We start from the raw sequence: 24322 nt of genomic DNA, 5'->3' as shown, positions 1-24322 counted from the left end.
CACTCAAGTCGGGCCTGCTCCCCGAGGCCTGTGTCTTGAGAAAAAGTTGCCTCTTTCCGTTTCCCATCAAGACTTGGTGTGGTTCAGGAGTGAGCGAAATGCGTGATACATTTTGATGGTTTGCTGTTCCTACTCTGATCGTGACCAAATCATTAAAAAAAAAAAAAGAAAAACACAAAACAAAAAACCCTCCACGAAGGACAGACTCTAAGGAGACGTATTAACAATTTAGCCTCTCTGGTTCCCATGGGAATATGGATTTTTACTTTTGGAAGAGAATAACATGGCTATCTATAAGATAAAATAAAGATTTTGGAACAGTGTGTTTTGCATCTCCAAGTTAAAAATAGACCTAGGACATTTACAAAGCAACTCTGTTATTCTTACAAGTCACAGATTACTGGAGAGAAGGCCACCTAGACTGGAATGTGCGTGCAGAAGCAGGGGGTGGTGGGCCAGGAGGGAGCAGACGCCCACGCCGGCAGGGATTCGCCCAGGGGCCCCGTGCGGCTTCAGGGCCTGCCTGCCTGAACTTCTTCACCGTCTGTGGCTTCCTAGTTAGGTCTGAGACTCCTAGGCCTGATGGATGAGACTTTGCACAAACTGCCCCTCCTTGGGGCTCGTGGCTGAGGCTTTCCTTCTACCTCCCAGGCTTCGGCCATGCCACACCACTTTCATCCGTGCAGCAGGATTCTGTCCTTGCCTTTGAGGACAGGCACTTTGTCACCCGGGTGGCTGCACATACCACCTCCTCTGCTTGGAATTTCACACTTGGACCATCCTCCCTCTTCTGTCCATGGCTCTCTCTTATCCCTGAAGACTCCCAAGTTGATGCAGCTTCCTCCAGGCAGCCTTCCCTGATTCCCCTCACCTCTCCTTCCACAGCATCCAGGGCTGGGTGCTATCACAGCAAAGCCAGTTTGCTTGCCTCTCTCTCTCTCTCTCTCTCTCTCTCTCTCTCTCTCTCTCTCTCCCCCCGCACTGGGGTATAAACTCCCTGAGAATCATCTCTGTGTCCCCACTGCCCAGCCCCACGATGGTCACATAAGTACATGCTCAGGGAGTGAATAAGATGTCCACTTTAAATTCAAAATAAAGTGGGGGCGCCTGGGTGGCTCACTCAGTTGAGTGTCCGACTTCGGCTCAGGTCATGATCTTGCAGTCTCTGAGTTTGAGCCCCACGTCAGGCTCTGTGCTGACAGCTCAGAGCCTGGAGCCTGCTTTGGATTCTGTGTCTCCCTCTCTCTCTGCCCCTCTCCCACTCATGCTCTGTCTCTCTCTCTCTCAAAAATAAACACTAAAAAAAATTTTTTAAAGAAATAAATAAAGTGGTGGAATCAGCCATTTTGAAACTTTATTACCCAACTCTTTTACCTCTAAGTCCTGCCCTGGCTTCAAAGGGTGAAAATTTACACATCCTTCTTCGTACCTAACTGGACCTCCCATACCAGGCGTAAAATTTGTCAGCACTGGCTATCGAAGCTATATTTTTCATTTTTTTTTCTTTTTTATTAGGTTAATGGCAGGTCCCCCTCTTCAAGTTTAACCCCGAAAGAGGATGCACCACTGTGCCTTTGTGTGTATTCTAGCCCCTGGCCTCCAGGGCCTTGCATATAACAACGCGCTGTGCGGGCACCTCTGGATACGGCCGCACATGGGCCTGGCGTCTGCCCTGCTGGGCTCTGCCGGGAACAGTGTCTGCCACTCGGGCTGTTTGAGCCTTCATTGCTCAAGTCTCATCTTGAATTCCTGCAGGCAAGGCTCCATTCACCGTGTTCCTGGTGCCCAGTACCTGACACGGAGTAGATTCACAACAACTATTTCTGAATAAAGGAAGGAGTCCCATGTTTGGAACATGTTAAAAGTGTAGTTATCATCTGATGTGAGCGGGACAGTCTGCTGAGGGGAGACCGTCTTCTTGTGCAGGACTGTCCCACATGTTACAAGAGGTCTGAGTGTGGGCGGCACAAATGTACATGGATGTCAGGAGCAACCCCCCCTCCCCCCAGCCATTGTGACCATCAGAAATGCCCCCTACACATGTGAGTTAGAGCATCGTCTTCTGCAGTCCACAGTTGTGGGGTCAGTTAGCTTTGAGCCGAGAAAAACGATTGCATTGCTATAGGCTGGACGCCCTTCCCTTCCCAGCTGTCTCCCAGATGCCCTTGTGAAGCGGCGGCAGAAACGAGGGGCTGGGGTGGACCCAGCCAGCCACATCGCCATACCCAGAGCGAGCACATCCATTCACGGCCAGGTTCCTGACCCTCCTTTCTATGCAAAGGACAGCTTCTTACATGCATACTCGATCATATATTTTAAAATCATTAAGAAGTTTAGACAGGTTTCCTTTCAGCATTGCAGACAATGAGTATCCTTGTAAATAAGAATCCATAAAATTGTTTTCTTAGTTTTGCATTTTTTTTCAAGCACGTACAAATATACTATACCATTTGAACTGCAAGGGTTTTACAATGTTTTTTTACTCAGAAATCAAATTTTATATCTGAAAGGTTAATGGAGAAAACTAATTATGCGATCTGGTAACCAAATGTGTGATGAGACATTTGTCTCTGTAATTAACAGCAAGGAACTTTTATAGTTTCATAAAATCGAATGGTACATGGAGTGTTCTGTGAGCATTTGTTTGGATGAGGTGTCCAACACAGAGATGTTTATGGATGATATAAAGATGAACTGAAATGTAATGCAGGTGTCTGTACATCTCACGGCATTTCTCATTGTTGAAATGGAAGCCGGAAGATTAATAACTTTACTTTGTCATGATAAAATAAGTAATGTGTTCTTGGAACAGTGGTACGGTACATAAGTTACTCAGTAATTCCAAGAATTTATTCTGTTCCAGGAATAATATCCTTAACAATTTATTTTTACAGAAAAAGTTGATGCCACATAATAGCCTCTGAAGTTGCTTGTATGGCTAATGGAATTATATCTCAAATATGACTTTATACCTCCAGAGAAAATGTAAAGAACCCCACAAAAATGCAAGGTTAAGGTACAAGCTAAAAGTTAAAAAGTCAGGAGATGCAAAAGTTAAGGTTCTTCTGTTAACGTTAACTCATTCTCATTGCACATATATAATTTTTTCAATTACTAGCAAGACTTTAATGGGTCCCTTAATAAGCCTTGTGTGAAATACGGTTGGAAAGGAGTTGTTGCAGGTGTGTTTGCCTTAACCACTCTACAGGAGAGAGCCTGGTGCCTTGAGCAACACAGACGGGCCCAGAGCTGATTCGTCTTCCTCTGGTCTACTTTGGTCATGTGGGCAAGCAACTTACTCTCATTCTTTGCTAAATGGGGGAAATGAGTCGCTGTCTATCATCTCTGATAAGCTAGGAAGACGACGAGGATGAGATATGTGCCTTTGGGAAAGCTTTCAGAAGAAGGCACGATTGAATTTAGGCACCAAGTGTTTGCCTCTGTTTGCCAGGCCTACACCATGGAAACGAGCATCTCTTTCCAGGATGTCACAGATTTGGTTTACGTCTTACCCATCGTCAGTAGTGTTTTTTCAGCCTTCCTCAACTGTAGTGTTTTTTCAGCCTATCCCAACTTCTTGGCATAACTGATGCTTAGAATTTACTGAATTCTTGTATTTGTTTTGTAGGTCTTTATCGAGTAGCCATTAGGGCCAGGCTAAGAGATTTTAAAGCGCAGGAGGTAGCGACCAGGGGGATGAAGGGTTCTATGGGAACATAAAGAGGGGCCTCACCAGGCCTGGGGGGGGGGGGGGGGTTAGGGACTATGATCCTTGAGGAGATGACATTTCAGTAGGAGATGGGGCTGAGGAGGTATGAAGGCCAGGAAGTGAGTGCTTCCAGACTTTCCTTCCAGCTAAAGCAGAGGGCCTCTGGCTTTCCATTACACCCACCAGCTGGGTTGGTATTTAATTGTCCTGAAGTGAGGCCTGGGCACTGGTCCTTTGAGAAAGTTGTCTAATGTGCATGCAGCCACACCCAAGAGCCACCAGTTTAGAATAAGGGGGGTGGGGGGGGTAGGGAACATGGCAAGGGCTTAGGTGGAGAAATGGGCAAGGAAGGCCAGATGCAGAGCCGGGCTGAATCGGAGGTGGTTGGCATTCCACTGAGCTGTGTCACGTGATGAGGTTTGTGTGTTTGGAGATCGCCCTGGCTTCGGGGTGAAGAAGGTTTGGAGGGAGGGGCGCAACACTGGAGGCTTTTGGCAGTAGCCCCATCAAGTGATAATGGAAGCGGGGGGCGGGTGGTGGGTGTGGAGAGAAATGAGAGGGTTCAGAAGTGATTTGGAAGTCACAATAATCAGGACTCTATGATTAGTTGGCTTTGGGAGGGCGAAGAGAGAGAGGAGCCCCAACTTTCTGGCTTGTACAGCAGGGTGGATGCTGTTAGTAAGGCTCAGGGATGGTCATCATTAAATACAGTTTGGGGACATGATACTAAGGTTGCTTTTGAAATGTGCAAGTGGGGCTATTGGGTATGTGGGTCTGGAGCCCTGAAGTGGGATCAGGGCTGGAGTCCTCACATACAGATGGTCACTGGGGCCAGGAGAGAGGATCGGGGGACCCAGAAGGTGTGTGGGGAGTGAGAAGGCTGTTCGGGCAGCATCCTGAAAACGTTCGACATTTAAGGTAGTGCTTTTCACACCAGTGGTTGTGACCTGTAAATGGGTCAGGAGATCAATTTAGCAGATTGTCACCCGCACGTGCGATAGTGGTAATAATAATAATAACAAAGACAGAGTGGAAAAGAAAATGTCAGAATGCATTGCATGCAGGAAGGATAAATTCGTGAAACTTTTTAGTTATATATGTAGTATACGTGTGTGTGTGTGTGTGTGTGTGTGTGTGTGTGTGAAATCGTCATGAAAAATATATTTCTTGCTGTGAACTATGGTCAAAAAAGTTTGGAACCCATTGACCTAAGCTGCGTTTGTCTTACTCCTAGAGAGTTGTCTTTAGTCTGACTCAGGAAAGACTGCCAGTCTCTAAGTGCTTTTGGACCCAGAGTTATCAGAGTTCCCTGAAATCCTTGGAAGAAAAAGGTGCTATGAATGTGACCCATTCTTCATTGTCAGTAACACTATTTACATTGAAGATGAAACCATACAATGGCATGTATATTTAACTTGGAATATATTTTTAAATGTATTTATTTTGAGAGAGAGAGAGCACGAATAGGGGAGGGGCAGAGAGAGAGAGAGACAGAGAGAATCCCAATCCCTGACATGGGGCTCGATCCCACGAACCATGAGATCATGACCTGAGCCAAAATCAAGAGTCGGACGCTCAACTGCCTGAGCCACCCAGGCGCCCTTAACTTGGAATATTTAAAAATTTTAAATGGCTGAAGAAATGTAATACAGCGAGTACTTAATCAAGTTCATACTTAGCTGATCCAAGATGTAGATATGCAAATTAACAGCTCGGTTAGGGGAGATTTGCACCTCTGTATAGCATTCTTCTAGAAGTTTTCTGTGCAGGAGAGCAGAGGGTCAGCATTTCAAGTTATAACGAGAAGGATCGTCTCTTTCCAGGCAGTGAGTTATGAACATTTTCTCTCTTGCTGAATGAAGGCAAGACGTTGGTTATACTACCAGAGGCATATGGGAGCTGCTCTTAACCTACAGTCTTGTATTTTACCTATGTGAATTACCGGTATTCGAAGACTTTTGCTATATGTTTCACAGAATCATGAACGTAAATAAATTCTTACTTCATGTCTTCTAAGTGTTAATATGTGGCTTTGGTAGAACTAACAGGATTCACGTGAACCATGCTGCCAGAGTAAAAAGAAGTATCTGAGCCTTATTAGTTAGAAACAGTGCAACTAAGTTGGAATCCGCGGATCGTTTGGGGCTGTGATTTCACTGTTTCTACCACGTGTGTTCACATAGCTGGGTGGTTAAGATGCCAGCTGGTTCAGACAGCACGGAGTATGTGTCCTGACCGCTTCCTGGATACCACGCAGCTGGACTGTTGTGTGAATGGCCTCCGTCCTGCCCGTCAGCCTGTTCCTTGAGCACCTCCGGAGAGTAGCTCGAGGACCTTGGAGCCTGACCCACCTGGTGTAACTCTCCAGTCTCAAAGTCCCTGTTTTCTCCTGGGTGGAATGTGTTCAGCAGCATTTGAACCTCTTAGTTTGTTATCAGGATTAAAAATTGGCAGAGCGTTTGCCAGAGGGCCTGGTACATAGTGAGTGCTCTGTAAATGGTGGCTGTGACACTTTTACCCCTGCCTGCTGCCAAATTACTTTTTAAAAAAAACACACGGCTTGGGGTGCCTGGCTGGCTGAGTCGGAAGAGCACGGGACTGTTGATCTCGGGGCTCATGAGCTGGAACCCTGCGTCAGGTATAGAGATTACTTAAATAAATAAACTTAAAGAATAAAAACTAACTAACTAACTAACTAACTAACTAAATAAATAAATAAATAAATAAATAAAAACAAAAAATGCACGGCTTCTATGAGCTTCAACAGAAAGTAATCTTAGGCCTGTACACCAAGGGTTGCAAAACAGACCACACCCAGCACCCTCTTTCCTTTGACTTGCTTTCACTGCTCTCCCTAGCCACCTATCTGTCACTCGTTCCCGTCCAACTTCATCTTTCCTGGGTGACATTACAGAAGATGTTTTTGCGTCCAGTGCCACAGGGAGAAGATTGTACATAATTCTTAGGTCATCTTTTTCTTCCCAAAAAAAAAAAATAATTTTTTTTTGGTTTTTTTTTTAAGCTTTATTTATTTTTTGAGAGAGTGAGAGAGCACGAGCGAACACAGGGGAGGGGCAGAGAGAGGGAGAGAGAGAGAGAGAGAGAGAATTCCAAGCAGGCTCCACCCCCAGCACAGAACCCAGCGAGGGGCTCCATCTCACAATCGTGAGACCATGTCCTGAGCTGAAATCAAGAGGCAGACGCTTAACGGACTGTGCCGCCCAGTTGCCCCTCAGAACCACTCTTAAAGTTAAAATTTATAAAGGTGCAAATGAGGTATAAAGTAAAAAGGAAAGCATCCTGTCCCTTTCATACTCTCCAGTAACAACCATTGTTAACAATAGAGGGGTGTGTGTGTGTGTGTGTGTGTGTGTGTGTGTGTATTACAATGAAAGAAATATGGGATCGTGCTATGTAATATAAGGCTTTGTAACTTTTTTACATAACTGAGTCCCCATTTATTCCACAAGAATCGAGTGGCTAGTTTGAGGCAGGCAGTAGACCCTAGTTGTAAAGTAGTGAAGGAAGTCACCGTGATGTCAGCCATCATGAGTTTACAGTTTGTCTGGCATGTAACCTCTAAATGACTATAAAGGGGTCATTTCATTCTTTACAGATACGTAAACATACACCATAATTTCATTATACCAACATGCCATGATTCATTTATCTAGTGCTCCATTGATAAATGTTTGGACTGTTCCCAGCGTTTCACCAGTAGGATGCTGCTGCAGTGAATAGCCTTGTACTTGTGTCCTTGGTACTTGTTGGGATGTCTCTGTAGGATAAATTCCTGGAAGCTGAATTGCTGAACTTCCCTCCAGAAAAAGGTCCCTACCAACAGCATATGAGAGTGACTGTAACTCTATCCCTTCACCAAAAAAAATGGGTTTTATGAATCTATAGCCTTTGCCAAATTAATAGACAAAGAATTTCGCAGTATTTAATTTCCATTATACTAATAATTATGGAGATAAAGGAATTTAAACTATTTCTCTTGTGAATTACATGTTCATGTCCTTTGCCTTGTTTTTTATTCTTAGTATTTGTCTTCCTCGTTGATTCACAAGACCTCTCCCTTGTATTTGGGATTTTAACTCTTTGGCTCACTTACTCTTGAACATTGCTTAGAGTGGTGGCTTCTGACCTACTCACTTCATGATGGCTAGAATTACTTATCCAAGGAATATTCAGTTGGGCAGCCATGTTATATTTATTATAAAATTTTATTTTCCGTGATATAAGAACATTCGGGGAGAAAGAAGCAGGCCCACCCTTTGAGTTGGTCGAGGAACTTCAGCTTTGTTACATATCACTGTTTCACGGAAAACCTTTGTTGACTTCCTGTCATTTGCAGGATAAAGTAAAAGCTTCCAAGGCCCTTCTGTTGTTCACTCTACCCACTCAGTGCCTTAACTCCAAGTTAGCTTATTTACCATTGCCCATTGTGTTTTTCTCTGCCTTTAGACTTGGTTCAATGCTTTTCCAACTCTTTTCTCTTCCCAAAAGTGCCCGTGGAAATGCTGGTCATCTTTAACTGACCACCTCACATCTCACCGTCTTCGTGAAACTGGCCATAATCCTCTCAGTTTAAAATGATCTCTTCCTTTCAGGGCACCTGGGTGGCTCAGTCAGCTAAGTGTCTGACTCTTGATTTTGGCTCAGGTCATGATTTTGCAGTCTGTGAGTTCAAGCCCCACATAGGGCTCTGAGATGATGTTGTGGAACCTGCTTGAGATTCATATTCTCTCTCTCTCTCTCTCTCTCTCTCTCTCTCTGAAAGAAATAAACATTAAAAAAATCTCTTCCTCCCAATTCCTGAACACTTGTCATTTACACAATGTCCAAGGCATTTATCACACATCCTCTTGATTTTGTCTGTTTTGTCAGTTCAGTCACAGACACTATAGATGTACTCCTAGAAAGTGTAGCTGGGGCCATTCAAAAGCCTGACTGAAAAAGCTAAGCCCTTTGCCTTCTGTAATGGGCCAGCCGCTCCTCCCCCTGGCCAGTGCATTTTCAACTGCAGACTGTAACTGGGACCCGGTGGTGTTCCACGGGCTGTGGGAATCTGCACATCTTGGTGGGTGGAGAGCAAAGTATAATACTGGCATTTATTTTTTAAGGTAAAACATGAAGACATCAAAGAAGATTGTTCCCTTGGGGACTTTGCCCTCGAACTGCTTGTAGTTGTTTATTCTCCTTGTAGGTGTTCTTTGAGGACACCTTTGAGAAGCAGCTTGACAGCCCATTTTTTACAGCTTTCCAATGGATTCTATTTTTTTGAAGTATGGTTGACATACATTATGCTAGTTTCAGGTGTACCACCATAGTGAGCTGACAACTGGGTACGTGACTCAGGGTTCACCCTGGTAAGCGTAGTCCCCATCTGTCACCCGACAGTATTATTGACTCTATTCCCTAGGCTGTACTTTTATGACCGGACGTTTGTACCTCTTTTGTTATGTTGATTTATTTTTGAGAGAGAGACAAAGACAGAGAGAGTGGGGGAGGGGCAGAGAGAGGAGGATCCAAAGCGGGCTCTGCGATGCAGGGCTCGAACTCGCCAGTGGAGGGATCATGACCTGAGCCAAAGTCCAGACGCTTAACTGACTGAGCCACCCAGGTGCCCCTGGATGTTTGTACCTCTTAATCCCCTTTACCTGTGTCTCCCAACTCCCCTCCTCTCTGGCAACCACCAGTTCTATGTATTTAAGAGTTTGTTTCAGTTTTGTTTGTGTTATAGGTGTTCCACATAGAAGTGAAATCATATGCTATCTTTCTCTGACTTCTTTCACTTAACATGATACCCTCTGGGTCCATCCGTGTTGATGCCAACAGCACGATCTCATTCTTTTTTATGGCCCATTTTGAATCTCAAGTCCTTGATTCATTTCCTGGTGTATCTTTGCTCGTTTGGCCTTTAATAGGCGTCTCAAGCTCTTTTTGCTTTGAAGGCCTATTTTCCAGCTCAGATCCATGGCATTCTCCCTTGGTGCTTGTCCTGGCCTCACATGCTCAGCCTTGGACAGAAAGAGCTCCAGCCTCCCACCCTGGCAGCAGGTGTTCGCACTGGGTAAGCCTGCCATTCATCAGCAGAGGGACATCATACCCTTAGAACTGCCCGTACAGTCCTATGTCTCCACTGCTGGACTGTGCACTCCTCAAGGGGAGAGACTGTAGCTTATACTTCTCTTCCTCTTTTTACGCACACAGTGTCTCATATTCAGTAGTACAATAAATATTTATTGAATGGATGAATGAACCTGATGTTATCTAAACAGACTTGAAAGGAACTCAGTTGCCCTTTAAATGAGAATGCCGTGTATACACTGAGCTGCTAAATTATTTTCCACCTATAACTTCCAGTTTAACAGGGTCCTCGAACCTGTGCCAACATGTACACAGTTGAGATACTTCTTATCATAGTATTTGATTCAACCAGTTACATGATTCCGTAGCCACTCTTTGCCTCTTTCCATCTCGGTGGCATTTAGAATATGTTGTGTGCTGCCCTTGGAGTTCCTGAATGCACTCCAGGGACTGGCTCAGGAATGTGGGTTCTGGCACACTCTCCTCCACACGCTTTGCCCTGCTTTATTTATTGGGGTTCTGCTGAAGGTTGCATTAGAGAAAAGGACGCCCTTGGAAACCAGTGCTCTGTTCTATAAACTAATGCGTTTTCAGACCATTTTTGCTGAGTTAGAATCTCAGCCTTGCGTGTCCCTTGTAAACATGGCTCTTGTCCCTGAGGGTGGCCAGGTGGGACCTTGATAGCATCTGCACGTCAGTATGGCCTTGGGAGGAGGGTGCCAACCTCAGGCCTCAGAGCACAGAGTCTGCTTCACATTCCTTCACTCTGAGCCCCGTTCGTCGAGAGCTGTAGCGCTGGCGGGAAGGACCCTGTCCCCCCTTCCTGCTCTTCCTGTCACCGCTGTCATCTTGCCGGCGGTGGGTGTGTCTTTTCTACGACATGGCTGCGCGCTGCTTCTACTAGGATTTGAGAGGAGATGTTTAGACTGTCTGGTACAAAGCCTGAGCCCCTTAGTATTTCTCAACCGATGCCCTCAACTTTTTCCTACTTTAACATGTCGTTACCTGAAAAATGCAAAGCATTGCTTGAAAGCATTCTTCTTTGTAAGTATATTCAATGCCGTGCAACCACCACCACCGTTTCCAGAACTTTCTCGTCATCCCAGAGAGAAAAGTATTCTTGTCACTGCCGGGGCACATGTTCTCGGACGCTGCTCTGCTGTGTTGTTGGTGTTTACGGACTGACTGCGGGGGTCCTTTAAGACCATGGGTTGCCCAGTCTCCTGGGATGAAGAACTGTGTCCCTCCTCCACACCAACCCATAGTAGTGAAGACCAGTCACCCAGTAACCATAAACTTACTTCTCGGTGAAACACCCAACTTGTGTAGCCTGTCCTCGTCCCTTGAATCTTCCCTGTTGACTTTTCACGATCTCCTAAAGATTCTCGACGGCCTCTTTAAAACAGTACAGAACTGGACACGATACTGTAATGAAAGTCGACCGGTACTGAATACGGTGGGAAAAGTGCCCCTCGGTTCGGTTCGTGAAGATTCTGCCCTGTTGCGGCACGTGACCGGGTGTGGCACCTTGGCGGTGGACTGGATGTTGGGGGGGGTGGCGGGGTGGGTTGGAGGTGACTCAGTTCTGACCAAGGCTCCCATGGTAGGGAGCCCAGGAGGGATGGGGTGACCCACTTTGCTGGCTCGGAAACAAATGAGCTCAGGGTTCTTTTAATGTTGAAAGGGGGCGGGGGGGGGGGGGTGTTGCACCCTTTGCACGCTAGGTTGATAGGAAATCTGGCATCTCTGTATAGGGTGTCCTTCTAGCCCCTGACTTGTTAGTGATCCCCAGGGGCTTACCCAGTCCAGAGGGCCAACTACTGCCAGTAGTAGAACAGTTCTGGGGTCAGCTTCATGTACCACGGGGCTGCAGCCCCGCTTCCCTGCTTATTATCTGGATCTTCTTTGTCAGAACTAGGCTCATTATAACCTGACTCCGCAGCAACCTTTTTCTCTAACTCTGCCCGGTGTTAGTATCCATCAGTCACCCAAGCCAGAAACCGTGGCTTTATCTTTCACGCACCCTTCTTGTTCACCACCCTCGCCCCTGGCCCCACATCCAGTCCCTCACCAGGTCCGTCTGGTGAAGTTCCTTAAGTGTCTCTCTCCAGCCACACCCCTCAGTCCTTCCCCCAGCCTTTAGCAACGACACGTAACTGGTTTTCTCTCCCCACACCACAGCTCACCACAGTTTTGCCAGAATTGTTTTTCTAATAGATAGCTCTGTGTTGAAAGAGATAATGAATCTAAAATTGCCCAGAGTAATAGCCCAGTATCTCCAGTGTAAAATTATTCTTCCTTCGCTTGGCATGTGTGGCCCATAATGGGATGACCTCAGTGTCCATTTCAGCTCCATCACCTGTCCTTCCCCACAGAGAGCTTGAACTCCTGGCACACAGAACTGCTGTTCAGGAAGAAGGGGGAAGATGCCAGAGCTCTGTGACATCAACTCAAACAACAGTGAGCTTTCTCCTGGGGCCGGAAGCATGACATTTTGGGGAGCCACCATCCCCAGCCCCAAGGGAATGGGGAATGACCAGCTTTCACCCGGGGGCTACAGGGAAAGCAGGACCCTCAGGGAAGGTCTTCAGCTATAGGAAGAAGCAGGGTCATCGAATAGTAGGGCACTTTGTGCCCTGGCATCCCGGGGTGCACAGTTAACAGTTTGGAGTCAGCCAACAGTCCAAGAAAAATCAGGATCATTTTTCAGTACAGCCAATCGATCTAAAGGGATTTGGGTAAAAAATGTTGACACATTTGGACAGGGGCTACCTTTGAATTTGTACCGGATGATCTTTATACCTCTTGAGCCCATAAGGTGTTTGCTAAATGCTTGTTGAGCAATTTTATTCTACTTTGTCACTCCGCTCTATTAACATGCTGTTTGCTTATAACCTTAATATTATATTTAATTCTACCGGATTCATTCTGGTTTGGATAAGCCATTTCTTGCATTCACTTAAAGTTTTATGGAGGGGCGCCAGCCGGGGTAGCTCAGTCAGTTGAGTGTCCTACTCTTGATCTTGGCTCAGGTCATGATCTCATGGTTTGTGAGATCAAGCCCCACACCAGGTTCTGCACTGACAGCATGGAGCCTGCTTGGGATTCTCTCTCTCCTGCTCTCTCTCTCCCTCTCTGCCCCTCTGCAGTACACTTACTCTTTCAAAATAAATAAACTTAAAAAAAAAAAAGTTTTATGGAATACCTACTCTACATCAACACCAGTACATTTGTAGGGCAAAGATATGATTGTTTCATGAATCTTCGTAGTAAGACGTTTCTAGATAGACCTGACATGTTCACATACAGTCTCTTGCTATATGTTTATATATCACCATCTTTTTCTTTTATCATCCCAGACTGTGATGGTCTGTGTTGTATATCCTTAGTTAAGAGGATATACAAGTTAAGAGAGTTCTGGCCAAGTTAAGAGAGTTCATGTATGAGGACTTATTCTGTATGTATTATTGTGCATAATCAGTATAATTATTACCATGTATCTGTATGTGTTATGTAAAGACACATGATCTGGTAGAGTCTTGAAATTTAGCCAAAGATAGAATTCAGCCTGCAGTTGTAGACCTGTCCAGACTCAAAAGAATTTCAGTTAAGGCTGTTTTACCTTTTAGTAAGATTTCTTTTTGTTTGTCTTTCCTGAAAACGTTCAGCCTCTTGGAGTTGAGTGTAAGTAAAGACATAGATCTGGAAAGAAATCAGGAAATGGCACACGTTTCCTTATAGAATCATGCTCTGGAACTAGCCTGTGGCTCCTGGGAGCTTCCTTTCCCCGGCCTTATACATGGAAAAGATGCTGACTGATTCCAACTGGAAGGACAAGTAGACGTCAACTAACACTTCCAATCTCAATCTTATACACTTCCCACCATTTCAAGTCAAAGGACTGCATGCACCCCCTCAATTAAAAAAAAAGAACAAAAAACAGTGGGCCCCATGTGAGGACAGAAGAAGCCCGCCGGTTCTGAGAAGGGTATTTGTGACCTTAGAGGCATCAGGTACTCTGTGAACATCCCACATAGCCCCCCAGCGCTGCTGTGCGTCCCCCTTCAGACCTTCCTTTTGTGATTCAGGAGGCCAAAGTTGGGGGGCCCGTGGGTGACTTGTCTCCTGTTAAGCAGCAGGTCAGTCCAGCTGAGGGGAGTCCAGCCCAGGCCTGTCCGCTGGACCACACCGGCATCCGCTGCTCGAGCCTCCGCCGGCTCGTCCCGCTTGCCTGTGTTGGGCACCCGCTCCATCCCAGTGTATGCGTGCTCACCCCGCTTCTTATGCCATCCCTGCGTTTGGCCTTCAGGTCTCATTTCTGACCCTCTGCTCCATCCGCCCCCAACGTGCAAGGCAGCGTTTCCCCTCTCTCTGCTGAAGCCCATCATCGCCTGCAGGTGCAATGAGGCTTCAGGACTCTTCCCCAGGGGGGATGGTCAGGGCTGCTCCCTGCTTCATTGGCCAAAGGAGGGACAGTTCCCAGTGGTTACCCTGAGACCGTTTGCACACGTCAGGTTGTCCTCTAGGGATGCCCAGCCCGTCTCCTCTGAAAGCCTCTTAGGTCACCCCTTCCTCCACCTTCCCCAGTCTCTCCACTGTCCTCTCATTGACTTTTACAGCTCTGACTTCTGCACCTGACTGTCTTCTGTGCTTTAGAAGGACACCGTGCACCGTGTCCTGAGTGAGGTCAGTCGGGTCTGCCTTGGCCTCCTTCGCAGCACCGTGATTTCCTCCTTGGGCCCTGCCAGCTCCTGATTTGTCATTTGGTTGGGTTTTGTTTTGACTTTGGAAGACATGTTTCTAAACGTTTGCTGGGACAGCCCACACCCAGAGGCACCCTTTAAAGTCTCACCTCTTCCCCTGGACTCACCCTGCGGCATAAGCTTCTGGTCCTCCACACAAACATAGAACGTATGTGAAACTCAAAATCGAATGTTCATTCTGGTAATTTTCAGAACCGAGAAACTAAGGTTGCAACAAAGCAGATTTGCTTTTAGAAACTTCCAGAATCCTGTGACTTTCTTTCTCCCCCTAAAGACAGCACTTGATCGTCATAGAGCTCCGTCTCCAGAGCAGAGGTGGAAGCTTTGAAAAGACAGCATCCCTTTTGCTTCAAGTGTCAGGGTCTGTGTGGAGAAGTAAGCTGGCACCGACTCAAGACCCAGGCAGAACGCGGCCGAGTCGGCGCAGCTCTTGCCCGGGCGCCAGGAGGGAGGGGAGTGGCAGCCACCAGCATTGCCAGCTACGATCAGTGTGCTGCAGCCTGTGATGCGTGCACGACTTCCCTGCTCTAGAAAATGGAGGATAAAAACCCCACAGGAAAGAAGCTTCTTGCCCAGATGGTGCTGTTCACTAGCCAGGAAAGTTACGTGTTTGGGTGCTGAAACTGACACCAGTTTGCCTGTGCGTTTCCTTCCAAATTCCTCCGGGAGCCCTTCAGACACACCCTGCTCCCTGCACATCCTGAGGAGGTCACAAGTTTTGCTGGCTCTGCATTATTTAAATTGTGCTTAGTCATCCATTCCCATAAAATCTGGAGTATCACTTAGTGTTTCTGTATTGTAATTTTCACAGGTGTTTGATATGAAAAGAGTCTTATTACAAATGAAAATATTTCTCCTCTCCTCTCCTCAAGAATATACCAACACATAACAATACTATAAATTTGGAAATCTGTGTCATTTCTGTGTTCACCCATGTTGGATATCAAAGGCAGAATTAATATTTTTATTACCTTTTTGAAAATTGGGGATACTTATTTCAAAACGGTATATAAAAGTTTCTTTATAGTCAGTAATGTATCCATACATTAATTAGCTAAATACCTAACCAGGCAACACAAAAATACCTAGATTCATTGTGTAGTTACTAATTCTACAGAGAAACCTGGCTTATACGATGCTAAGTGCATTAAAACATCATTTATATTAAATGTGCTGTATTTATTTGCAGGAGCTATGTAGAAAAAGCCTTTTCTTTTTATCATAGTTTAAATTTCAAGCATTTAATAGAGTGACTGTGAGAGGCTTTTAACACCCAGATTAGAGGGGGAAAAAAATCCTGGTATAAGACTTTTATTTTAACACCCAGATTAGAGGTAAAAAAAAAAATCCCCTTTTCTCGGTCTTTGTGAAGATACCAGCTGATGCACAGTTTAGTAAGATAAGATGTTCAAAAAAGCTCCTAATAACATCCTGTAATGTCATTATTTACAGAAAATATTTTACGTCTGTATAATTTGAGAGTTATCTTTAAATAATATTTATTAAGTACCCCTAGTGCAGTACAGAGATACCTTAGTTCAAAAAAAAAAATCCCCTTATGGAAAAGGACTGTTACTTAATGTAAAGGTTCTGGAGGTCTCTTGCACAACAGTGCAAATAGCATTAACTGAATGGTGCCCTTAAAAACAGTTAAGATGGTAAATTTTATGTTACGTGTTTTTTAACCACAGTGGAAAAAAAAACAACAACAAAGGTGAAGTGGGGTTCTCTTGTGCCTGTAGTTACAAAGTGGAGGTGGCAGTGGTCTGGGCAGGTCCGTCCAGGGAGACGTAGTTCCAGGGGTGTCTCCCCACCATGAGTCGGGGCCAGAGAAAGACAAAGCCCTCCTCCCATGTCTTGGATGTGTCTGTGCTCCTACATTGTCATGTCTGAAGGTGATGCCCCCACTGACAGTGTCTTACTGGAGTGTGACCTCTGCCAATGGTGCTAGGCATTTTCTTGCCTTTAATTTTTATAGATTAAGTTTCTAGAAGCTTGCATCTGGACTCAGCAATCATTCCCATTTCCAAAGAAGGGGCGTGGCTTTTTTAAGTAGTGGATTATTTTTTCTGCTCATGCACAGTGATCTCTTTGGCCCTGTTTCCATTAGGAAACGAAAGCATGGAAATTAAAAAACAAATTACAGGAATGAGAAGATTACTGAATGACAGCACTGGGAGGATCTATCAGCGTGTCGGCAAGGAAGGAGAAAAATTAAAAGAAGAACCCCAGGATTTGGATTCAGTCTGGCCTCCGCGTTTGAACTCCACTGCTGAGGCCCCCCAGAGCCTCCACCCTTCTTCACGTGGTGCGTGGAATGAGTTACCACCCTCCAGCGGGCAGTTCTCAGGGCAGTATGGCACCCGCTCTAGAACCTTCCAGAGTCAGCCCCACACCACTGGGAGCTCCAACGGTATGGTTTGAGAATGCTCGGGGCCGGGGGGGGAGAGGGCTGTCCAAATGTTTTATATTTCTAAATATTCATCGTGGGTTTTTTGTTTTAATTTAAATGTATTTATTTTGAGAGAGAGCACGCACGCATGCGTGCAGAAGCAGAAGAGGAATAGAGAGAATCCCAAGCAGGCTCCATGTTGTCAGCACAGAGCTAGCTGGACACAGGGCTTGATCTCATGAACCATGGGATCTTGACCTGAGCCAAAATCAAGAGTAAGATGCTTAACCAACCGAGCCACCCAGGTGCCCCAAAATATTCAGCATGGTTTTTGAGTTCAGTACATTAAAGCCTCCCCTAGTCACCTGCCTTAGCTGAGTTACACTAAGAGAGTAAAAACTGGAATTGAGAAATAAGAGAGACTGAGGCTTTATATTAGAAGTGACGGTTTCTTCGTAGAGATTTTAGCTCCTCGAGAGGTGAAAGCTATCATTTGCCAACATACAGATATTATTGCCATGAAAGACAAACATTAGGGCAGAAGGAGCTCACTTTGTCATCAAAAGAAGCTTCTGGTCGTACGGTATGTCATTAATACATCCTCTTGCCTTATTCGCTTTTCTGCATTGTCGGAAGAAGGGGGTGGGAGACACCTGTCCCAGCATCCTAGTGACTAGTGATACCTTTGCTTTAACCTCACATCCCAGTAACTGAACCGGATGATCCATGTCGTAACACTTGCTTCAATTAGGCCTGAAAATTACCCTTTTAGAGTTACATTTCCTTAATTTAAGTTCCTAATTGTTCAGGGAAAAAAGTGGCAATTTTTCCCTTAAGGGAAAAGAACTGATATTTTTCTGGACGTGTTAACTTACCATCCGGTTATTTGCTCCATAAATTAACGTATGGATGCGCAGATCTGTAGTCTTCACAAAGAGAACAAGGAAGAAGCAAGACCGCATTTTCAGTTTCCTTGAAAAGTTAAGGATTTTTCTCCCACGTTCGCTATTCCTTCAAGAAGAAGAGAATTGTTTTGATTTTTTTTTTTAACACAATTTGCAGTAACCAGTTCAGGCATAAAAAGCCATCCCGAGACACTGCCGATGAGGGACCCCAAGAGATGTATGGTGTCTTCTCTTTCTCTCAATATTGCATAAGCCAGGATCAGGTTCACCTCCTGGCACGCTTCCAGGTTAGGGGACATGGCTCTTGAAAGACTCCTCCATGAAAATGAAAAGTCAGTTCTCCTTAAAATTAGAAAATGATTTATAACAAGCTGGAAACGGTTGGTTTTGTCCTCTAAAAATGATAAAGACAGCACTGAGAATAGTGACTAGGAATATTCTCTAAGGCCCTCCTAATTTGACTGCCGTGGAAGAAACAGTAAGAGAAACAGAACACCCCTAGGTGTGTATGAGGCTAAATAAATGCCACATCAGTAAGTTGTGGGTGAACAGCGTTCTGTTTTCCAGTCCACAGCAGGCATGGTGGATTCACTCTGGAAAATGTTATTAACGTTAAAAGTTACAAACCTAAGTTCCCCCAGGTTGGTTTGAAAATAGATTTTTGCGTTTGTCGTTTGCATTATTTCCAGTAGAAACCCATCACATAGAACTGTGACTACTTAGAATTCCATTGAAATTATTTGCAGTTTTAAAGCTGTAACATCTCAGTTTGCTACAACTTTGGATGTAAATAATTGCATTCCTCCAGGCATTAAGTTATCCGTATGTATGCCATGGTTTTGCCGTGAATTTTTTTTACAGTGTCCACAAATAATGCATACAGTGGGATTAAAATTATCTGTCGTGTATGATAACAGGTATAATTGGATCAGTGCCTTAGAACTTTCCCCCTGCACCTCCGACAGCAGTCACAGTGGTCGGATTGGACACAGATGCTGGAGGGCACGCTGTGGAAAGAGCAACTTTCCAAATGTTCCATCGTGTTCCAAGGACAATGGGACAATCTGTGTTTACCTAAATAGGATCGTTTTATTAAGGAAAAGATAACTAAATTTAAACAGAGATAAAGAGAGTAAAGTGAGGGAAATGTAGGATAGGGGAATGGAAAAAAAGGTGCATGAAGATTGAGCTGGAGAACAGCCAGCAGCCCAACACCCTATAACCCACCAAGTTCAAATACGTCCTCCCATAGACACCCTGCTCCCCTGGCTTTTCCCCGCCCCACACATACCACCCCCAGAGAGTACTCTCACAGTTTTAATGTGGTGACAGTTCCTAACTTGGGAAAACGTGCTTAATACTACAAAACTATTTTTAATAGTTTGACACATTTAATTTTTTTTTAATGTTTATTCATTTTTGAGAGAGAGAGAGAGAGAGAGAGAGAGAGAGCGTGAGTGGGGAGGGGCAGAGAGAGGGGGAGACACAGAATCAGAAGCAGGCTCCAGGCTCCCAGCTGTCAGCACAGAGCCCGACGTGGGGCTCAAACCCGTGAACTGTGAGATCATGAAATGAGCTAAAGTTGGCCGCTCAACCCCAGGCACCCCATAGACACTTTTAATTTTTAAGGTGAACGTTTATAACATGCAGCCGACCAGGTTTTTTTTGGAAGGCTTGTTCTCAGAGCTGGTGTTTCTGTGCAACATAGTGTGTGTTTCTAGTGAATTTTTATGAGGGTGTGACCTGAGATGCACTGGTTTGGCACTAGGGAGGCCTGCCCACAGCGCATCATGGGCGCACGGTCATGCAGACTCCACCTCCTACCCCATGAGCCGCCAGGCACCTTACAGTGCAGAAGCCTGGATAATTTAGGTAAAGTCAGACCCCAGCATTTAGGTGGTAACAGTTATTGGATACGTTTTCCTTACATGCTTCAAAATGCTGTCAATATGCCTTCTTTTTTTTCTTTTTTTTTTTTTAATAATTTATTTTCAAATTGGTTTCCATACAACACCCAGTGCTCATCCCACCCTCCGTGCCCTCCTCCGTGCCCATCACCCACTTTCCCCTCCCTCCCCCCCCCCCCCCATCAACCCTCAGTATGTTCTCAGTATTTTTTCCTCTTTATAATTTTGGTGTTGACATTCGGAGTATGCCCTTCTTTTCTTTGATGCTCAGGAGAACTTCCAGCAGTGAATTCGTCAGGTGGATCAAACTGCTGTACTTGTAACTGCCAGTCAACGTTGCAGGCCATCCTCCAAGAACTCAGGACCATGCGGAAATTAATGCAAATTCAAGCAGGTACGGAGACCGGGCCTCGGGTGGAACCCCCTGATTTGTCATGCGTATCTGACATCTTCCGTCAGGATGTTTGTTTTGTTTTTGGTGGTCACCTCTTCCCGCCTCGCTGTCTCTCCATGCTTTTCCAAGTGTCTGTCTTCTCAGCTTTTTCTACAACGCATTTTTCCTTTAGCAAATCTAGCAGATTTGTTACTGCTAACCGTGCTACTCATGTGCCGATGTACGTGTGCTCCACATCGTTCACGCCCTCGTCTCCTAGGACTTCACAAGTGTCAGTTACTTGAATTTTCAAACAGTCGTACTTGAAGGTGGGCATCATTCTCCAGCTCCCTTCCCTACTGTGAGTCGACAAGGAAGTTCACATCAGGAAAGAAAGTGAGGCTGACTCACCTTCACCTCCTGAAATGCTCTGTGTGGGGGCTGTATGCTGGTCGGCAACCTCCACGCCTGTCCCACCCCTTCTGGGGCCGCTGTGTGACAGTAGGGAAGCCACGCACTGTTGTCTAAGGGCCGGGGCGGGGGGGGGGGGGGGCCCTATCGGGAGCGTGGGCTCTCCTGGCGGAGACATTCAGGAACATGAGCACTCCGAGCTCCCGCCTGTGGCTTGTCTCCTGGATAAATATTCAGGATGTGGAAGCTCAGGGACCCCTCACATCTCGTCTTCTTTATTTACGTGACGCCTCTCTTGTTGTCACAGGGAGTCCGCAGGGTGGGGTCCGAGTCCCAGCTCTCCTCGGGAAGCTGTGTAACCTCTCTGGGCTCCGATTTCTCATGTGTAGCTGGAGCATTAATACCTAACTCACAGGACTGTTTTCAAAATAGAAGGGGTTGGTAAATGCAATGAGCTCTGTAAGGGACCATCCAGGCTCTGGTGTTGTTCTAGAGACCAGGAGCCGTTCATCTCGAAGACTGGGGCATCATGACAGCAGCTGCCGTTTCTAATCTCCACACATGGGGGCGGGGGGCATGGAACTTTTTTGTCACAGGTACAGAAAATAATAAATCATTTCACGAAGGCCTCCTCTGGTGAGGGAAAACTCCTTGAGCAGGTAATAGCACAGTCGTATGTGACCAGCATCCCCACCCTTCCCCTGTAAAGAGATTCAGGAGGGTCATCGCTCAGAAATCGTACCTGGTGCCATTTAGTGAATTCTAGTAAAATTTGAATATTCAATGATGTGGTTTTGATATAAAAAGCTTAATACTTAAGCACACCCATCACCCAAGAGCACATGAAAGTAAGGTTTGCAAAAGGCCGTCTGAAAAGCAACATCTAATTTCATGTGCTGAATTTGGTTTTAGCCCAAGGAAAGAATAAGCATTTTGGTCAGGCCAGTGAGCATGCAACTCCCCCTGTTCTTCCACGGTAACCCGTCTTCTCCTTGACCCGGCAGAAGGTACCATCTCCCAAGTAAGGAGCTCAGAAAGAAAGGTTCCTTCATGATGGACAGGTTCTTTTCTCAGAGGAAGAGTGTGTTAGCACTTAAGAAAATATGCATATGAAACCGTAATGATTTATTTTGTTACTTAAGCTCCTTACTACTGAGATGGCAAACTGCAAATTGCAACCATCTAAATCCTCGACGGAAGCCCTTTTGGAATCTATTAGGTAAATGCCACTTTGTCACTGTTGTTTCCCTTTCTGAACGTCTGTAGGTGAGGGCGGTAAGCAATGCCAGAGCTGTAGGATAGCAGAAAGGATAAACTATTACTCTTTAATTTCCGTAAACTTAAGAATTTGTGTAGTGTGGGTAGATTTACTTAAGATTTATTGCCTATAAAACTTAGACTTAAATTATATTTAGAAAGTTTTGCCTTTACTTTAGGGAGAAAGGGCAAGGAATAAGATGAAGCGATACGATCTGGATACAAGAGACTGTGTCTAGACTTGCAAACGGAGAAGAAAAACTCAGATAGTGCCTGTGTGAAACCAAAAGCACTTTCACTTTTAATGTAGAATAGTGAGTCTTCTTCTTACTATTATTATTATTTTGCTTCCATTGTCCATTTAACCTTGGGCATGGAGGCCTAGCCTTGGGTGAAAATCTGGAGAACAGAGAAAAGTTCTCTACTCAGGCTTGCACAGTGGATCACTTGAGAAGCTCAAAAAAAACAAAAAACAAAAAACAACAACTCAGTGCTGGGGAACCACCCCTGCAAATTCCAATTCACTTAGTCTGGGGTGAGGCTGCGAGGCACTGACTCTTTTTAAAAGCTCCCGGCTGACTCTAACATGCAGCCAAGGTCAAGCGCCAATGAATTCGACTAATTACTGTACAGGTGGTTAAAAGCCTGTTCAGTGCTCCTATGCAAGGCAAGTATTTTGTTTCTTGTTATTTTATTTTTTTAAGTAATCTCTACACCCAACGTGGGGCTTGAATTTACAACCCCGGGTTTAGAAGTGGCACCCTCCACCGACTCAGCCAGCGAGGCACCCCAAGTAGTTAGTTTCTGATGCTAATAAATTTCTTGCCAGTCTGGGAAATGCAAATACCAAGTTCAAAGTATAAATATCCTTTATTTGCAAACTGATAGGAGATGATCCATATTTATGCGCATTTAAAGATCTTTAGTTTTCATTCAGCTTATTTCTGTAAAAAGGCAGGCGTATCCTATGATCATATTTAGTAAGCCATATTGATACATGAAGATTTAAATAATGATGCCGTATTTTTCTATTACACTTCCCATCAGAATATTCTTAAGTGGTTCACGAACGCTACTTGCCAAAGTACATCTGTGAAAACTGGAATTATCATCCTTGGTTTCCTTAAGTGTATGTTCAGTACTAGTACTTGGTCCTTGCTCAGTGCTCTTCATCTCCAGAACTCCACCTGGATTTTCTGGATTTTACTAGTCTTCTTGACTTGCGCAGAATTGTATCATTCCTATTTTGTAGCTACCTGAAACCCAGGTATGGCGTGGAGCCCGGTCAGAAGCCAGTAGTGTGGTGCCGTGGAGGTAGCTGCGTGCGGACGGCACTGGTTCGTGAGGAAGGGGCAACTGGCCCCGATAAATGACCAGCGGGCTTTTGCCCACGTGCTTCCTGGTCATCCCAGACTGATTCTTTGATAAATGATCATCATCGCTCAGCCCTGGTCAGTTGCGGTGCCTGTAGACTGCTCACAGCTGAGGAGCTTTCCCTCGGAGGACGATCGGAATATTCCTGAGTTGGGCTTACCTCAAGTTCTGAATTCCCGCTTATATAAAAATGTCCTGCGACCGGTCAAATCACGCTCAGGTGTTTTGCTACAGCTCAGAATGCCCTTTCTTCCACGGAAACAGGGGCAGCAGTCAGTGTGGCCCACCAGCGGCAAGGACACAGTTTTATCTGAGCTGCTTTTCCGCGTGTCGAACTTCAAAGTGCTCCAGAGACATCATTTGGTGACCTACAGGCCCCACGGGGGATGGACTTTGGTCTGCCTTCTTGACTGAACTCCATTTCCGTCTCAGTGTTCTGGGCCGTGTAGACAGAGGGGTGATCACTTTTTCTCAGTGAGACTCAGGTGTCTGAAGCCCATTTCTTGTTTGTTCTTCACAGCTGGAGCCCAAAACAGACAACAACCCCCCATTTCCCTCATGTGCTCCCAGCGAACCGCTGCCTCGCGCAAGAGAAATAAAAAGAAAAAAGTGCCCCCGAAGTCTGTCGAGCCTCTGCCCGTGAAACAGAAGGCCGGCGTGTTGGGAACCGAGAAGCCAGCCGTGGCCTCTGAGCAGTCTGGTCCCCCGGCGGCCGAGCGCCCGTCCCCCGGGGACAGCCGCGTCCTCGGATTCGGCATTGTCCTGGAATCGCCGGCCTCAGATGTAAGTCGATGTTTTCTGGCTGCTGACACGAATGTGACATAACTTTCAGGATTTTGCCGTATGAATACACTTTCCCCTGAACTCATCTGGGCCCAGAAAACTAGAGAAACTTGCAAAAAGACACGTGGGAAAGAGGAAAGGACGACTGTTAATCATTTCCTCGCCTAGAATTTCCTCTCCCGAAAATCTTCTACCTTATTTATTTGAACGGGTTTCCATTCTTTGTCGCTGAGAGAAGGAGGGTGATGGAGTAAATAACCTGCTCACTAATTTCTTTACCAGTTTTAATTCTGAAGTGGCCGTTTTCAATTTCCTCAGTGCAGAGAGCTACAAGAACATAATTAAATCCTTTGTA

The 24322-nt window shown here is 45.5% G+C and overlaps 1 protein-coding gene across 14 annotated transcripts in view; it reads left to right on the top strand.

Moving 5' to 3' along the window:
* Positions 1-24322, top strand: part of BEND7 (BEN domain containing 7) — an 82239-nt gene that overhangs the window by 9556 nt on the left and 48361 nt on the right. For 13 of the 14 annotated variants that reach the window (XR_008299921.1, XR_008299920.1, XM_053225310.1 and 10 more), the window contains 3 exons: positions 16676-16978; positions 20041-20163; positions 23705-23967. Coding sequence is in view for 12 of the 14 variants with exons in the window: in XM_053225310.1 (XP_053081285.1) it covers positions 16676-16978; positions 20041-20163; positions 23705-23967 (689 nt within the window). In the remaining 2 variants the exon portion in view is untranslated. The remainder of the gene's footprint in view (positions 1-16675; positions 16979-20040; positions 20164-23704; positions 23968-24322) is intronic. The other variant, XM_053225311.1, reaches the window with a different exon arrangement.

This window comes from Acinonyx jubatus, chromosome B4 (assembly GCF_027475565.1).
Source record: "Acinonyx jubatus isolate Ajub_Pintada_27869175 chromosome B4, VMU_Ajub_asm_v1.0, whole genome shotgun sequence".
NCBI classification, from domain to species: domain Eukaryota; kingdom Metazoa; phylum Chordata; class Mammalia; order Carnivora; family Felidae; genus Acinonyx; species Acinonyx jubatus.
The sequence above is the reverse complement of the archived record's forward strand: the minus strand, read 5'-3'. Positions and strand labels throughout refer to the sequence as shown.